Raw genomic sequence first — 18,593 nt, forward strand, 5'->3', positions numbered from 1 at the left:
CTGCAAGGATTGTTGTTGGTGTGTTGTTCTTCCTCATTCTCGAATCTACTTAGGTTAATTTTTTTTAAGTTTGACAATGCACTTTTATACCCTGTTCTTTATTTGCATTAGTCTGCAGATTCAAGTTTAATATGATTTTACTATATATAATGTGTTGTATATGTGCTAGAAATGGCTTTTGCCCAATTTTGTCCTGTTCTTTTTTTTTTTTTTTTTTTTAAAACTTGACCACTTGTTTATAGCTATTGGTTCTCCAGTGTCAGCTTGTGCCCCGTCTCTTACTATGCCTGTATTCCTCTAAACTGCATTATGCATCTCCAATTTTCATGGCCTGCACTCTATCATATTTGGCTTGCATTTCTCTATACTGCATCATTATGTTAGTCATAGCAGCAGTAACTACTTGTTACTACTGTCTATGTGAAAGCTATCGTTGTACCGTACAAAGTTAAACCAAATTAGTCATATCCACCCTGTTAGAAGAAAAATTGCTGTTATAATTAAAACCAAGTTAAAACAGAGCTCTAAGCAGGTCAGGACAAGCTCAGAGTAAGCCTGACAATTCACAGCCCTGTGGTCTTGCAAACTGTACAAAGCCTGTGGCCTGTTACTAGCAGTGGCAGTGCTGTATGGTGGGGCTGCAAGTAGGGCTAAGCTTGATCAGTGAAATGATGCAAAAGTGCTCCTCTTTGGAGTCAGGTTGTGAATTTTTTATGACATTCTCAAATAGTAATACTGATTCAATCTGAAGGACTGTGAATGGTTGAACAAGGGTGTGGTTTGGAAACCCGCTGACCCATCTTCATTATCAAATTCAGCATACAGTAGAACTGTACTTGTTACATTTTTCAGCTCGTAAACTTTTGACTGTGAACATTCTTTGTTTCCCTGTGTTTGTTCCTTTTTTCCCCACTTTCTGCTGCCTGCTGTAGGTGAACTGCAAAAGTTAAAATAAAAACATTGAAGTTAAAAGACAATATCGTAGCAATAGGAGAAACAGAATAGGTATAACTGTATGTTACTGCTGGATAACCCAATTCCTGTATTTTTAGTGATATTTGTCTTACTCATATGGGTTTCTCAATTATTTTTCAAAATCTATAGGCCCAGATAATGTGGGAGTATCCCAGGCAACGGACGTTCTTCACCCAATCCTTCTGCTTCAAATAAAGCTCTGTAGTTCAAACAATTGAATTTAGTTTTAATAGGAGGGTCATCGTTTACAAAATTAAGTCTTAGCGCTGGCCTGCATGTCTTAACAGCCTGGAGAATGTTGCTTTTTCTAATCAGGCATGTCACTTTACACTGAAGCAATTTTGTGTGCAGTCATCAGAAAGAAGTTTCTAAATCAAATTACATAATTTGAATTGCTCCCCTGTCTCGTGTTGAAAGAATGACTGTTTTTGTTTAGTGAATATGCTGTTTTATGCTGTGCTTGAGTTATCCAGATATTTATATTTGTGAGCTGTTGTCTATTTCAAAGGCTAACAAATCAGGAACAAGGGCATAATGTAAGTGCTAGTGTAATATTATTTGTTATATTTACATGGAATGTTTGCACTACATTGCCAGTGAGCTGTTGGTTTGTGTGGTGTTTGTTTTAAGGGTTTGCTTTGTATAGAATTAGAGTTACCATTTTTTAAAATTTGTTTTCCTTTTCTTCAATTGAAATAGGGTGTGTTTGATGTTGGGGATGCACTTGATTGGGTCAGATACACAGGTGATGTCAGTATTCTGCAGAGGCTGGAGAAACTCGGTGATTTTGGTTGGATCTATCTTGAAATTTTCTTTGCTGAATGTAAGTATGAACACTTTTGAAGAAACAATGGTGAGGAAAGTGACCTATGTTGTAGTTATTAAATAGTCAATGTTTGTATGTATTTCATTACACTGAGAATTACTGGAAAAATAGTGGTAGTGGTGTGGGTGTTTTCTTGTTTTTTACTTATTTGAACCAGTCAATTCTTCCTTGAATCTCTGTATGTAGGTCATATTTACAGTGCGAATGCTCTTTCTGAACAGGAGTTCAGAACATTTTTTTCACTTTGGTGTCCGTTGTGGGCTCTGTATGCACCCTGTATTCCTTTAACTTAGGGTTATGTTGAATGTGGCCTGAAATATTATTATTTGGGTCATTCTGTTAAATGTTTGGCAGAGGGTTTTGTCAAAATATTGGGATGTTAGTCATATTTTAAAAACTAGCTTATGTAGCTCATGGGAGTTATCGTAAGTTATTAACACTAGCAGCAGAACTTCTGCAGTGACAAAAAGCTCCTAGGCCTGCTGGTTTTGACATATATTCAATGGCTTGTGTTCTGGTCTTACTTTTTGCATGTACGCATTCTAACTCAGCTGTTGCAGTAAGTAACAGGGTGGTAGAAATCGAACCTGCATGTAAGGAGAAGAACCTTTTATAGTTGAGTACTGAAGTACAAATTCTTTAAAATACAAATATCTACAAATCTTTCAAATGGAGATTCTTTTAAAAACAATTGAGTTTCACTTGATTGTTGAAATTAGGCAAGTGTTTAAATGTTTTACAGTCTGCAGCTAGTTATTTTCAGCTTACACAATAATAAATAATTACTTTTCTTTTCAACATTTCTGTTGCTCAATTTGTTTCTATTATTTAGTTGGTATGTAAAATTTTGCTTCCAGTCAGAAAACAGAGCTTGATTCTTAGCAGCAGAAGATAAACTCTACTTCTTGTCTTTCTTTTGAACTTCTTCACCCACTGCATTTTTCTGAATTTTGTTTGCAGGCAAACGTTATATTACTAAAGTTGCTTTGGAAGATTGTAATTTAGTTGAAGAATTTAAAGCTGTGACCTGTGAAAACTGTAGAAAGGTGAGAGAAGATATCAGAATGTGCTTGTGCTTTTCTTTTTTATTGTTGTTTTTGGGATTTTTTTAATGAGCAAAGATTATTAAAATGACAAAATAATCAAAGATAAAGGTTTCAAAAGCTTGAGTGAGTAATTGTCCTTACATAAATAGTTACCTTGAGAGATCTTGGCCCAGCAAACAGAACATTAGTTGTTTATGTTGCCAGTGTACATTGGAGAGTGTTCCCTTCCTTACCCCTCAAAAAAACTCAAGGGGATGCAGTTAGTATTGATAGAAGATTGTTCAACTTAATCCCTTTAACACAGAAATAAGATGCTTTCAAATTCGTTGCCGTGAGTTCCTTTAGCGTAGATGTTTGTCTTTCTCTTCTCTTCCTTATGGTAGTCTGGTTAATGCCTATGTCTTCCTTGCTACACTTCCGTAGTTCAAGAACTGCGCTGAAAGGCACTCAGTAAGAAACTGATTGAGCTGTGCTGTACTCAGCCTGCTTTGCCTTTTGACACATACTTGCTTTTGGTGATGACTATTTATGGAACCCAGGAGAGCTTCTGAGTCCTGCTTTTAAATTATTGTTCATTGTATTATTGTTTGCATAACACTTTTATTTCTACACTTTTATGCTTATTAATTGCAATGAATTGAAAGTATTAAATTACAACTGATACCGCATACATAACATTCTGTTTTTACAAGTGTAAAAACTTAGCTTCCTCTTGTCAAATGTTTTCTTTACTTCTCATTGCAACTGAGTTTAATTACAGTGGTCAGCAATTTTTTTTTTCCTTGATTTCACAGAACAGTGAATCTATGAAACAGAAAGGAAATGAGGAATTTTCCCAAGGAAACTTTGATTGTGCTATAATGTCATATACTAAAGCCATAGAGTTTTGGTAAGAATAAATGAGTTAACTAGATTGTTTTATATCATAAATATTCAGCTTATTCAGATTTATCCTGATTTTGTATAGCTTTGCATGAGCCACTCTACTTAGAGGCCAAATGACAAGTAACTTAGCTTTTTTTTTATGTAATACATTTTTTGTTCTATTTTATTTCTTGTTACTAGTCCTTGTTTGCACTTTTACTGCCCCAAAGGTCCTGTTAGAGTTTAAAGCTGATCTAAAATGACTAACAGTAAGTATAGTAAACCTGAAAGGAAACAAGTTATTTGGTGTTGAACAGCCAGTTTTGGTATCATCCCACTTAAATATTCTTCCAGCAGAACAGTATGATCAAGTGTTGTGAATATTTATCATGTCAGCTATGATGCAGAACTAGTGAAAAAGAACAAAGACTTTTCTGAAAATATCTCTTGGCAACTCTATATGTGACAGGCTTGATTTCCTTTTGTAAGTCTTGTTTAATTTGTTTACAAAAGTCATTTGCTGAAAGGCATTGGAGACTTTTCTGGGCTCTATAAAGGGGCAGGGAGACAGAGATTCAATGAGAACTTACCTCCTATGCATATAGAGCATTTGCCCCCTTCCTGTAGTCAGCACGTAATGTGAACTAGCTGCAGAATTCTGGTTTGGTGTAATCACTACTTGTGTTGGAGTCATGCAAATACTGCTTTTACAAGTTCTGGTGTCTATGAAATATGGTTAAATTCATAAAGTCTCACCTTTCATAAATAATTGATTGTGGAAACTTTTATTTTCTTCATTTTGAAGACTAGCTTTATAATTGTGCAGTTGAAAGGATTAGCATTTTGCTGATGTCTTGCTTCACATTTTTTGTCACACAGTAAGGTACTTTTCAATCCCAAATTCAAGCTGTTTTCAGCCTCCTTGAAAAGTTGGGTAGGCTGACTTCGATCAAGTGACTGTATCTGAGATGATGGAGCAGGCTAAGAAGGCTTTGCTAAGGGTAGCTGATGGGGAGGGAGAAGGAGCAGAATTTAGTGAAAGAGCAAAGGAAATCCCATGGCTTGGAAAGAGCGAAGGAAGACTCCGTTTCCAAGGGCTGTAAAGCTGAGCTGTTACAGCTGTTTGTTAGAAATTGTTCTTTGTCCTTAAGACAAAGAAGGATAAGAAGGATAGCTTGGTGATGTCAAGCAGCTAGGGAATCCTTCTTCATCTGCTTTGTGCACTGTCTTCCCTTTTTTATTCTCCCAGTGTGAGCTGACTTTCATCTGCTTCGTCATCACACTCCTTCCCTAGCTAGCTGCATCCTCCCTTGGCTTCCTTTCAGGTGGTTGCTGGATTGCATATGCCAGTTCCCCCCACTCACCAGTCTCCATTAGGTACATCGGGGGCAATGCTTTAGCGCGTTAGAACTGCTGCTTAGTCTGCCCGGTCAGGCAGAGGGTTATGGAAAAGTTGGACACCTAGTGATCCAGAAGTGTTCATGAGATGTTTGATTTAATTAGATCTTCAAAATTAGGAATTCCGGAACAAAATAAAGTGGGATGTATGTAACAGTCGAGCTAGCTTTTCTATGCTTCACACCTTTTGCACCTTTTTTTGCTTTTTTTTTTTTCTTTTTGACACAAAGATGAATTTGTAAAGAACATACTAATCATATCTTTAGACCGTTTGAGGTATCTTTGATGTCTTTGTCAGAGCTAGTGAGTTGGAGAAGGAGTTAAAATCTCTCTCTGCCTTTTTTTGAGGTAGGCTGAGAGTGATTTGAATTGGTTGAAAGTTGCATTAGTGGGCACAAATCTTACAAATTATTACATAATTAAAACTAATATTCTCAGTGACTTAACTGTAAATTGATGAAACTGTTCAAGGAAGCTTATATATAACTGTTGGTGCTAGAGTACTTACAGACAATTATTATGAAAAATTGCTTTTTTTTTTTCCTCCTGAAGATTTTCAAAATATACATTACTAACTTTTCTTTTTTCTTTTTTCTTTTTCCTTTTTTTTTTTTTTTCAGTCCTGCAAACCATCTTCTGTATGGAAACCGAGCTCTTTGTTTAATTCTCACAAGGCAGTACAAGTAAGTAACCCTTTGTTTATAATCTGAAATGTGGTGATCTGCAGTTAAAAATTGGCAATATACTATTTTTAAAACGTAAGTATATAATAATTGTGATGTTACTATCTCAGAAAACTGATATTAAGAAAAATGAATAATATTAGCTGTATCTGCTGGCAGTATGGAATACCATTTAAAATTTCTAGGGTATTATACAACAAGGAAGAAAAAAATCTGGGTACCAGTGAGTATTGTGATGTTTATTAAACTATTTGAAGAAGTTATCAGTTTGGGTACGGAGATTATTTTCCTTAAGCCAGTTGTTAAGCTAACAATCTTGGTTATGAGCAAGGTGGATGTATACCTTTTATGTAAAGCCAACCTAAGAATTTATTGTTAGTATAATTGAAGTCTTAAGGGTCTAATTATTACTAGTCCAGATCTAATTGCTGAAATAAAAAGAAATAATAACAGTGCAGTTAAAATTGGTACCCATGTGATTCCTAGTTTCTGCCCATTTTCCTGGTTTTATGCTTTTCCCTCCACTGCTCCTCCGGGTACTAAAGTTGGCAGTTTCATGGCTGTAGCAGTGGGGTTAGAGAGCTGTCAGCATGTGGAGTCCTGCTTCAGGAGGAAAGCGATGTTCCTGCTGATGGGTTCTTCTTCCTCACTCTGGGATCCACTTGGGGTCACTTTTGTGTTTGCTAATGTGCTATTACACCTTTGCTCTCTCTTTCCTGGTCTGCAGCACCCTGTTACATCTGAGTTTACTATACATAGGGCCTTTTAGGAATGTTAGATACTGTTTCTTTGTTACTTCTAGAATTTGTCCAGATCCAAGTCTGGCCTGTCTTTAACTGAGCATGGGAGAATTGTTTATAGCTGTGGGGTCTCCAGTGCTAAGCTTGTGCCCCATCTCTTCTTGTTTCTTGCCTGTATTCCTTTATGTTGCATGCTGTCTCTCCACTTCTCAAGGCCTCTGCTGTCATATCAGGCTTGTATTTCTTTACAGGACATCGTCATTTTGGAGTCATAAATACCTTATTCAGCTTAGAGAGCAGTGACAAGCAGTTTTTCTATCTAAATCTATGGTTGTACCACACAAAGATTTAAAAAAGTAGAAAAAAAATAGCTGTAGATACCAAATAAATTAGAGAAATTACTGCCACAGTTGAAACAAGTAAGAGAAAACTCCAGGCAGGTCAAGCTGCAGATGAGGCTGAGCAAGACCGAGAAGTCTCGGTCGTGAGGCTTTGCAAACTCATTACAGAGCTTATGGCCCGCTCTTGGCAGCGGCAATACTGTGTTACGGGACTACACAGTTGTATAGTGTTCTCCCTATCATCTGCTGGAGAGTTTGTGGTTTTGTCTGCAACGTATGTATTCTTCCCTTTTTCAGAGCCTCGTGAGAGGCCGTGGCCATGGGCAGGACTTTTCTGGGCAGTTCAGCCTCCTGTCGTGATGTTTTGACGGTGCTCGGGGGCAACTTTCCTAGCGTTGCACCAGGCTGTCGAAAGGTGGCACTGGAGGAAGGGCTGCGTGGGTGAAAACAAAACGTGACAGCACACACTAGAGAACGAGACACGTGCTTCGTTTTTTTCTAACCTTTTCAGCTGCTTTTTTAATATCTTAGTATCTTGAGGTTCTGTACCCCGCTATTGAGCTTTTACTCAAGCATTTTTTTCCTTCTGTTTACTTCCTTTACAATATGAATATGGTGCAATTGCTGCCATTCTAATTACTAGTTCTGTTGTGGGATTTTTTTTAAAAATACTTGTTTTTTAAAATGTATTGCCACATCTCTAAATTCTGCCATTAGTACTCAGGATTTCTTTGATTTGGGAGAGGGAGGATTTTTTTGGTTCTAACTTGCTTTCATTTCACTGAATTAATTCTTCCTGAAATCTCTGAAGAATGTTGTTACGTAAAACATGCTCGTCTTGAAATTCTCTCTTTCAGGCTTTTCTTTAGTATGTAGCTTTCATTACCACAGAGCATCTCATTCTTCTCCTTCAGATGCCTCTGTACAAGCTTTCCTGCCGTAATGGTTACAATAACCAGTGGTAATGACTAGGCAATTTATGAACACTTTCATGTGAAATAAGATTAATATTTTTTTACATATTCCTTCTCTTTGTGGAGGTAAAATAGTTAACGCCTTACAGGCCTTTGCAGACCTCTCAAGTTGGGTCTTGCTGCAGACATTTTCTAAAGGTCTCCCTGAGTCAGCACAACCCAGCTATTGAAGGAGTGAGTTATTTGTAAGGCTTCCTCATCTGAAGTAATCCATATGTGACTGCTTTTTATTATATTTTGCTACATCCAACTTACTGACACACAGCTGTAGTTCTATGAAGAATGGGTGGTATATCACAAAGGTATATAAACTTTATAACTGCCTGCTTTGGGCAGCCTTGGTTTCAGCAGAGGCCATTGCTGCTGCTCTGTGTTCTCTCCTGTAGCCATAGGGATGGTTTGCTTCTCTTCTCATCTGACCAGAATTGTCATTCCAGTTATTCCGTGACATCTTGCATATAAAAAGTCAGTTGGGCATGTTCTTCGTGTTTCAATTGTTGGGAGTTTTGGAGGTTAGTGTCTTTCAGTACTCAGCAGTTAATATTGGTACCCTCAAACCTCTAGCTATGATTATGTAACTACTCTCTAATATGATTTCTGTTAAAATATGTAGGTTTGGTATTCAGGCTTTTTTTTTTTATTTAGGATTTGCTTTTTAAAGGAACATTTTGTTAGAACTCAGTTAAGGGGCAGGTACATATGCAGAAATGCTGGAAAACCTAGTAGGTAGGGAATAAATATCTGATGAGTGAAATAGATGAGACTAACATTTTAACCTAGGTAAGTTTCAGCCAAGAAGTTTTATCTGACCATACCTTTACACAGGTGAATGAACTATTCTTTTACTTGCTTTATATTTTTATAGTGCCTTGTGCATCTGGTCTGTAGATTTTTCTGAAGTGTAAATAATAAATACCTCTTGTTTTTCCCTCCTTTCTCTAAGGAGAGCTCTTGCTGATGGAAAAAGAGCCACTATTTTGAAGCCTAATTGGCCAAAGGTTAGTTTCATATGCATTTCAAAATTGTCTTTTGTTGGTACTATAAACCAACATAAGGACTGACAGTCTTAATTACAGGTTTGAGCCAGGTAGATGTGATGTTCTCTTCTGCGTTTAGTAGATAGTAGAATGAACATAATACCTTGTGGACTAAGAATTCTGATTCAGTCAGCCAAGTACATAGTTTGCTTGTATTTTTATATTAAAAATGTTATTTTTACATGGTTGTAAGTGTTGTTACATGGTATCCTGCATGTATAAAGACAGAAGAAAACATTTCTTACGTTGTTGTGCATAGCTATGTTATCACAGTGCTTTAACAAGAATATACGTAGTCCTTACGATTAAAAAATCCTGATTAATGACCAACATGTATTTCCCAATATTCATGTGTGTATTTCCCAATATTCATGTGCATAAAGAAGAGTAAATAAGGGATAATTACAAAATTGTAAAGTATTAGTTGAGATTAGGGGAAAAAGCAAATTTGCTCTTTTCCAAAGACAGAGGCCAGATGCTACTCCCAGTGAATTATCTTTCTGTTTCAGTGTGCTAAGTAGTTGAAAACTGATTATTCATCATTTGACCTGAAACTGGTGGAGTAGATAACTTTTAAGTATGTACAGTTTTACTTTGTGTCATCTACTGCTGCTGTTTTGGATGTAAATTGTTTTCTTATTTGTGTGAATGAACACTTGAAGTTCAAACTTATGTCCATGTAGGGTCACTACCACTTCTGTAAGGCCCTGTCATTACTGGGGGAACACGAACTGGCTTTGGAAGCTAATGAGAGAGCTCAGGAACTATGCAAGAATATTCTTGATGGACTTAAGGATCTTATTCAACAAAATGACAAGTTAAAGAAGACATTAGAAGAGATCAACGGTAACCTTTTCTGATTTCAAGGTCTACCTCGAACATAGCAAAATTCCCTCATTGGTAACTTTCATTTGAAACTAGCTAATTTTTTTTTTTCTTCCTATATAATTTTCTATAGGTATTAAACAACATAAAGAGAAACCAAACAAGTTGCTTCTTGAGAAAAAGTAAGCAAGTGTCAAGTTTGCTACCTTTTTTTTTTTTAATTAGCCATGCTGAGTATAAGATTTAAGTAATACATAGCATAGATATTGCTTAAGTTTTGTTATCTATCAGTAAATAAAAAGGGAAGGAATAAACTTACTGAACTGCAACGAGAGTATAGCCTAGGAGTAAAGAGGACTTCTAGAAACTAAGCAACCTATCTTGAGATGTCTTCCACTTCCAGCAGTTTCCTTCAGCAGTAAATTTTAAAGTTTTACCTGTGTTGGCAATAACAGGAAACTGTTAAATTTTTTGTTTTTTTTTTTTTTTTTTTTTTTTGTCCTCCCAACTTGAAGTACTTTGCTGTTGAGGAAATTTGATGCCTGAAAATGTCAGTGCAAGGACACTGCACTGGACACTTTTTTGTGTTAACTTGCTATATAAAGTTTGCTAGAGGATTAAGCTGATTTGAGGAACTAGGAAATGCATTTTGGCAATGGTGAAAATGAATGTGTATCCTCATTTGTAGGAACTTGGTTTTGTCACATCTATCCTATGCTTTTGCCTTGCTCAGAGAGAGTAAGAGAGATTCCATATTCACAGATTTCAGCTGAGTTACAATGTATGCTGTAACTTTCATCTTAAACATTTTTCTGAAAGATATTTTTTATTTTTTTTGATTGGTCTACTTGTAGAGATATGATATCTGTCATTCAAAACCAGTACAATAAGCAAATTACTAAAGAGCTTTTTTTGTAAACTTGGAAATTTTGGAGGAACTTACATTTGTTTCACTCCTATATTGCACAAATAAAATCTAGGCTTGGGCAAGATTGGTCCCCCCCCCCCAATTACCATTATTTATTTATTTATTTTTAAAAAGAAATGTACAGTAATTCAGTTCCTGTCACTCTTATCGAAAACTGCTTTTTTGGTTGTTATATTTTTGCATAGCCTTGGACTGTGCAATTTGAAGGTGTAAAAAATGTCTGATCAAATCCTTTAAATATGCTTACGACATTAGACTTCTATGAGGGGTAAGCTTCTTGTATTCATCTTCATTTTTTTTCATGATACATGTATGGTATGCGTCTTAAATATGTAGAAAAGACATCAACATTGGAAGCACTAGGGTTCTCTCTTTTTACGTATCAGAGACTGCAGTTCTTCAGAATCTCATTTAATAATCTCTCAAGAACAAAAAGAAATGGAAAAAGACGGAACAAGAGCGCAATCTGATTCTAAAGATTATCATTGTCATCAAAAACGTGATACCAGGGTAAGTTATGCTACAGCTGGAATTACAAGACTAACAGTGTGTTAATTTTCATTGTTCTGGAATGTGTTATTTAATGGTGTGGCTGAAAATTTGCAGCCACTGTGTTTTAATAGTTGTATACTTTCTCAGGCAAGTGTACATTTCCTGTAATACTGAACTACCAAATCTATGTTCAGAACTTCAGATTTGAAAGGAGGTGGGAGGGCGTTGCTTGAATTGAGAAGGTGGAGACTGTATGTTATGAGGAGGAGAGGGGTCTCTTCGGGCTTAGTGAAAGTGAGAATGAAGTCAGGTCTGATTTAATTGACTGTCCAGTCTTGTCTGTAAATGTGCATTCAGATGTGGGCTTCCTTTGGCTTCAGGAGAGGACTCGGTTAGTGTGTACTGGTGTAATGGAGTTCAGTGGAAGATGCTTAAGACAAAGCTAATTCATATACAAGGTTTTTGCTATACTGGAGCGCCTTTGCACTGATACAGTGACGCTAAGATATTTATGTGGTTATAGACAATTATTTTTATGCTCTGTGAACAGGTTTTTTTAATATGGGGAAAAACATTGCTTAAATAGTATGCTTAGCTGGATTCTATTTAAAACTGTGGTTTTGTGGTTTTCAAATAGCTGTTTGGCTTGTATGTTTAAAACAAGTGTATAATGCTAAAAAGCAAGATGGACTTGTGTTATTTTAGTAGTCCTTTGTAATTCTTTAGATTCATTCTGTCAATTTAAAAGACTGTTTACAATGCAAATATTTTACTAGATTATTTTTATTAACTTTTTTGGTGAGGAAGGCTTAAAAGAGAAAGTGAAGATGTTGTGGGGGAGATTTAGACTGCTTAAAGAACCACTGTCAAATGTAGCAGCAAAAGTTGTTTTACTGAAGTAAGATGTTGTAAAAGTGAGTTAACAAAGTCTGATGGCAAGGTTCAATTTACTACTCTGCTGCACAGAGGATACAATAATGGTTCGGTGTTGCCAATGCAAAATCTTAATGCCCTGTGCTACAATGTTATGTGCAATATCGATTATTCACTGAAGATCTGCAGATGGTAAGGGGTCTCACATCCTCGAGGAGTAACTTTGAGAGGCATCCCAGCTCAGAGGGAGATCACTGCTGTGCTGCCAGATACTTAGGAGGGAGAGCTCAAAAAAAGCTCACTCAGGCCAATATATTTATGGAATAAAGTGGTTGGCTTATAGTCAAATTACATGCGATGGAAAAGGTAAGCATGTGACTCTTTGTACCCACAACTTCCTTTGTTCCTTGAACAAATAAGTTTTGGAAGAACCATCTGCTATTTATTTGTTAATCGCATGATCGGTGTTCCAGTTTCCAAGCTCTCATACATCAAAGCTCACCATGTCACCCTGTCCCTGTGTGGGTTTTCAGAGAACAGGTTGGAATTAAAGAAGTTCATGGCCTGGTCACAGCCTAGGCCTTTACTTCCTTTGGAGCCTGAACCAAACTACCACTAGTTTGCTCAAGGAGTCAAATGCATCCATCACAGAAGCTTAATAGAATAAACTTTATTCTCTTTTCATGGTTGATTTTTATTCCTGAAAGATAATTAAACTAAGAGTACATGTTAGTGAAGGATGACCAAGGAAATCCACCAACAAAACCCTCTAATTCTACCTTTCAAAAGGTTATTTTACTGTTGAAGGTGCAGTGCTGTACTATGGTGTTGTGGTTTAACCTTGGGTAGGCAGCTCAGCCCCACGCAACTGCTTGCTCACTCCCCTCAGCAGGATGGGGGAGAAAATCATAAGGGTAGAAGTGAGAAAACTCATAGGTTGTGATAGAAACAGTTTAACAGGCAAAGCAAAAGCTGCACACACAAACAAAGCAAAGTAAGTAATTAATTCACTACTTCGAGGCAGATGTTTAGCCGTTTCCAGGAAAGCAAAGCCTCGTCATGCATAATGGTTCCTTGGGAAGACACATGCCGTAAGTCAGAACTTCCCCTCTTTCTTATTCGTCCCCCAGCTTTTGTTGCTGTGCACCATGTCATGTGGTCTGGGGTATCCTTTTGGTCAGTTGGGGTCAGCTGTCCTGACTGTGCCCCCTCCCAGCTTCTTGTGTACCCCCACATTGCTCGCTAGCAGGATGGTGTGTGAAACAGAAAAGTCCTTGATGCTGTGCAAGCACTGCTCAGCAACAGCTAAAACATCCCTGTGTTATCAACACTGTTTTAATTGCAGATCCAGAACACAGCACCATACAAGCTGCTCTGAGGAAAATTAACTTTATCCCAGCCGAAACCAGTACATATGTTTTTCTTCCTTTAAAAAAAAAAAAACAAACACACACCCCCCAAAAAAATGGAAAGTTGGGGGATTTTGTTGGTGCTTACCTTGTTTTAAGTGGGTTTTGCCACTGGATGTCAGCGGAGTTTCCCAGCTGTTGCTGTCTTACTGCCAGTCTTGTGTCCGTTATCATGGGGAGCCTGTAAACCATTCCTGTACACAAATTTTTCTGAGTGTTTTGCTTTGCTAGACACATGCAGACTGTGACAGTCCTGCTGTAACAGCATGGAATTAAAAATTTAATAATCAACCTCCAGTTTGCTTACAGATTGTTCTTCTATTTCACACTAACTATTAATTTAAAGAAACATTTGTACCTCTTTCAGATCATCTTTAGTATTGTTATTGTAAGCTAATTAATAGTTGCTTGTTATAATTTAGCCTATAAAGTATATTATAAATGAGCTATATAATATAGAAAACAGCTTGATAAAAAAATGTGAGTCTACGAGCAAGGTTAAAACAGTTTAGCGTGCACATGCGAAAAAACTTTCAGGTTTTGCAGGAGGGCGGGGCAGCAAAAACAGGTGACTCGTTAGTGGGGAAAACGAAACCAATGTACAGGGGCAAAGGGAAGGAAATGAAAGTTAGAATTAGTTGAAAAAGCAATCCGTAGAATGCACAAGTGCCTAAGGATTTTTTTACTATCTTAAGAAAACTTTCATCTGCTTTTATGCTACGAAAATCTTCATAATGTAGGTCTGTGTAAATTTGTCTTCCTTTAGGATGAATATCCTAGCAAAAAAAAAGGCTAGTAATTGTCAGACTAGCAGATAATAGAAATTAATATGAATTTGGGGGGAAAGGTATAAGTGCAGAAATACACTTTGAGTAATTAAATGATTTTTTTCTTTATCTCTTGATTGAGGACATAATATACCATTTTATCGTTGTGGTTTCTTTGTTTAAATTTTATCATTTTCATATTTTTTTCTTTGTTTAAATTTAGTGAGTAATATCTATTTGTTTTTTGTTATCTGTGGAACACCAAACTAACGTATTTGTCATTAGGTGACTGACATCCAAAGAACAGAAAGCAAAGGTTGGTCTCTGGAGTTTCCACCAAGTGAGTTTGTTTTTGCTGTTTATCAAGTCTGAGTTGGTTCTTTCCTTGCTGTTGCCGTTACTAATAAGCAAAAGTGTACCTAGTGTTATTTTCACAAACTATCACTACATGATAGTAAACTACCATGTTTCACTTCTTTTCCTGTTAGCATGCAGTTGCTTAGATACTTCTCTCCTGTATTTGTCGTATTTCCTTTGTGATTTTTGTAGTTTGAATCTCCTTTACGCGGATGAATTCAGAATTGAAACTGGAAGTAAAAAGTAGAATGTTGAGTCACAGGCTAGAAATGCTTTCCCTCCTTCTGAGACGGGTATGGGATCTAAAAAGGATCTAAATTTAAGAGAAGTGTATGGGTACTTTCAATATTCATAATTTATTTGTGATTGCTAAAAGCTCTGTATAGATCCTTAAGAAAATAATCTTGCAGTTATAGAGGAAGGAGGCTACAAAATATTTGTCAGAGTGGATCTTTAGCTACGAACTTTAAGAGGTATAAGTTGGAGTGATTTATTTTTCAAGTTCATTAAAAAAAAACAATAAAAAAACAAAAAAAAAAAAACAAAAAAAACCCAAACAACCCTTTTATAGAGAGAACTCCCACCCCTGAGAACTCCCACAGTGCACTGTGGTGAAAGTGAAATGCATGCAGTTCTGATCTTCAAAGCAAATTTTTTTCCTAAATCTTGCTTGGTTTTTTTGCATCGCCAGCTAAACCTGTTGTAAGCAAGAAAGCATAAGATATTTCCCTCAAATTCAGAAATTGTTCTTACTTATAATGCTTGTATGGAATACTCCTGCTGCATCTGGACCAGCTGCATGCTCATGCTGTATTCTAAAGTTGTGACCTCCAAGGCAGTGGGTCCTTCTAGTCCTGACTGTGCAACAGTCTGAAGTCCTTGGTGCCCAGTTGTACTGTTCTTTGGACTTCACAAATTTAAATACTTACTTAGCTGAATAGATGCCAAAGTGCATGCTCTTCAAAAATTGATTTTAGGAAGCCAGTGAACACATATTATGAAATATTATTTTAAAATGAGCAGTAGGAGAAGTGATCTTGCTCTTGTAGACTTCGTACATATGCAAATGTTTTGAAGAATTAAAGGATTTATTGGGAGATGGAAAATGTGAGAAAGGTTGTGTCACATAAAGAGGGAGGTTGCCAACAAGCCCTTTGTCTGTCAGTGTCCCAAGGAAGACAAGACCCTTACAACTAACCAGTCTGTCCAAACCCACCAGACAGCCCACCAAATCGGAGGGTGATTCAACTAACCTATTTAGGGATCCACGTTGGCAGTGCCACTGAGTCAAACCCCATTATTTCAATTATTCAATGTCTCTGGAATTTGCACAAAGTGAATTTTATTGTACAAATTATAGATTCATGATAGGATAAGGTTTGAAGATTGATGGTGATAGTACACTGACAGCAAGAATGAGTTTAAAGCAATATATAACCAAACTGTAATTACTAATAACAGCTAGCTTAGGTTAGTTATTTTGACACACGCAGAATAGTGTTCTTACCCAGTAGGCATCCCTATGGGGGAGAAGGCAGATTCAGCCGGTCGACTGATCCCAGAAGTTATGATGGAGTCTTCCCTAGTTTTCTACGTTTACTTTTATGCTGCTTCTTACATTAGGGTGGAGTTTGAGTGACTCTAATCATACATTCTTTTATTACTGATTGGTGTAAAATTCTCTCACCTCATTTCTTAAAGGTAGAGTAAAATATATATAGGGTGCTCAGTGAGGACTGGTCTCACTTTGGGGGCAAGTAGCCTTTAAAATACAGGTATGTTTTAGTATTATCATGAGATTATAATGAGCAAGGTTTGTCTAAAGGATACGATTTCGCCACAGTTACTGGCTCAGCAACTGACATTCTTCTTGTTTGACAGCTGTGATGCAGTTTATAGCTGCTATAAAGCTACTATATGGCTTATCAGCCACCAGGTACCATGAAGGTCCCATCCCTGCAGGGAGTGTAACAGAGTTTGGCTGAGGTGTCTTCACTCCACTCCACCCTCCGTTCTGTTCGTCTTAGAATATGCTAAGGGAAGCGGAGTATGTTGCCTAGGGAACTGCTGTAGCAAGCATGCCAACTGCATTCCATCCTGGAAGTAGCAACTGCATTTTACTCTAAGAAGTTCTTCTATGAGGATGAACCTTAGAGAAACTAGTTTCTCCCTCAGTCATTGTCCCACAGGTTGCAAAAGAAGAGTCAAGACAAATTCGTTGAAAATATGTTAGTTATAGGATAAAAAAAGAAAAGAGGAAACTATAAAGTGTTGAAGGAACTTATTGCAGAAAGCATAAATCAGGGAAAGGTTTTAGAAAGGGGAAGTCAAGCTCTGGAAGACAGATCAGTTTTGAGGAACCATATGTAGATGTTGTGAAGGGGCAAAACAAGAAATGCATGGAGGCTATAGGGAATTTTGAAGGAGTTTTACAACTAAGTGAATCCAAATGTTTTCTTGAGTGAGAAGGTGTGGTCCTTCTGAGGACCTAAGTAATGGATTCTGATGACATGTTATAAAACAGAGCTTTATCGAGACAGTGAAAAAGATCAGCAACAACATGCCCATACGGCCACCTGCCAAATCACTGATAGCAAGCACAGGATTATAAGTGATGCCTTGGCTCCACTGGACTGCTAAGGACACTTGGTGTCCAGCTCACCTGGCAGCAGGACCAAATCATGCAAATGCATTTTGAATGTGCTTAAGAGTTGTGCTGCCCCTTGGCTCCACCAGCAGTAGTGGGATTTGAGAGAATCATACTTTACATGTATAATGTGGGCAGCATCTTGTTGTTCTTGTTGGTCAGGGAGTGGGGTGTCGGTAGTCTGTCTACACTGCTGATACTGGTCAAGGGCAGGGTGTCTGCAGTCTGTCTACGCTGCTGATGTTGGTGAAGGGGCAGGGTGTCAGAAGGACAGCTGATTTTTAGAGAAGTTGAGGAGGGAAGAGGAACAATGAAAGGCTGAATAATGGGAGAGAACTGAAAATTTTTCTAGGCTAAAGAGATCATAGGACTATGAATTGTTGTGCTGAATGTAGTAATTTTGAAAAAAAACCTGTGCTGATTCCATGTTTCGTTTTGTGTTCTTTGCTCCTCCTTTCTCCCTTATTATGTCAGTCATCATGTGGAAGAAAAATATTTAACTTGGCTTTGATTTGAAAGGAGGAGTTAGGTTCTGACTGACTAGCTGATACAAGTTTACTGTGGGTGGGGAAGAACGGCTTTCTTTTTCTTAGCCTTTGTTCACTCAAAGGCTTAAGACTTGAAGGAGATTTAATGTAAAGGAACTTTATGCCACTGTATCTTATCTTAAAGTTACTGTCCTTTTTAATTTCAGTTTTTGTCTGCATGTACTATTTTTTTGAGCATGTGTACATTTCTTTTAAATATCTCTGTTTGCTCCTAATGGGAATGTCTAGCAAAAGCAATACTACTTCTACTAATATATTAAAATGTTTGTGGGGTAAGTGAATCACGTTTGCTGTTGGATTAATATATCCCCTTAAGTATTTTATTTATAATTCAGCAGAATTTGCTTGTTACTTTTATTTAAAAGTATTTTTTAAAAGTCTGAAAGCAGTATCTTTTTAAGTTGAGTGGTATATGGGAGAGTAGTTTCCGTAGAAAATTTTCCTGAAATAATTTTTGTTGAATGCCTTTTAAAATTATAATTATTCAATGAAAAAATCGTGCTCTTAAATTCCTTCTTTTGATGGTGAGAGTAAAGGCTTGTATTTCTTTATCTTCGTTAAGATTTTATTTTGAATGATATATTGATTCCTTAAAAGGAAACCTGTATACTGAAGAAAAGGTAATAGATGTCTACGTCTGAATAGTTAAATGAGGATATTCTTGAAGTGTTTTCTGGCCTTCGAAAGGATTATTATTTTCCATCACTTAAATGTCTCTATTATGAGGAATTTGTCGTGATTATTAATGTAGCTTTGGAGTTTTTAATGCACGTGAACTATTTCAACAGACACCTGTCACTGCTGTGTGACAATTACTAGAAATGATTAATGAAATAATTCTGAACATGTTCAGTCTTCATGGT

The 18,593-nt window shown here is 36.9% G+C and overlaps 1 protein-coding gene and 1 long non-coding RNA gene across 6 annotated transcripts in view; one reads left to right on the forward strand and one right to left on the reverse strand.

Moving 5' to 3' along the window:
* TTC3 (tetratricopeptide repeat domain 3) overlaps positions 1-18,593 on the forward strand; it is a 65,039-nt gene that overhangs the window by 7,958 nt on the left and 38,488 nt on the right. For all 5 annotated transcript variants that reach the window (XM_086765312.1, XM_086765331.1, XM_086765323.1 and 2 more), the window contains exons 7-15: positions 1,675-1,798; positions 2,762-2,847; positions 3,642-3,736; positions 5,730-5,792; positions 8,791-8,845; positions 9,568-9,730; positions 9,843-9,891; positions 11,024-11,147; positions 14,464-14,518. In XM_086765312.1, coding sequence (XP_086621438.1) covers positions 1,675-1,798; positions 2,762-2,847; positions 3,642-3,736; positions 5,730-5,792; positions 8,791-8,845; positions 9,568-9,730; positions 9,843-9,891; positions 11,024-11,147; positions 14,464-14,518 — 814 coding nt within the window. The remainder of the gene's footprint in view (positions 1-1,674; positions 1,799-2,761; positions 2,848-3,641; positions 3,737-5,729; positions 5,793-8,790; positions 8,846-9,567; positions 9,731-9,842; positions 9,892-11,023; positions 11,148-14,463; positions 14,519-18,593) is intronic.
* Positions 12,653-13,902, reverse strand: LOC147602256 (uncharacterized). Its single transcript, XR_015260962.1, has 2 exons — positions 13,500-13,902; positions 12,653-13,318 (listed from the first exon to the last, which is right to left on the reverse strand). It is a non-coding gene; the product is annotated as an uncharacterized LOC147602256 (long non-coding RNA).

Source organism: Chlamydotis macqueenii, chromosome 1 (genome assembly GCF_036417535.1).
Source record: "Chlamydotis macqueenii isolate bChlMac1 chromosome 1, bChlMac1.mat, whole genome shotgun sequence".
NCBI lineage: Eukaryota > Metazoa > Chordata > Aves > Otidiformes > Otididae > Chlamydotis > Chlamydotis macqueenii.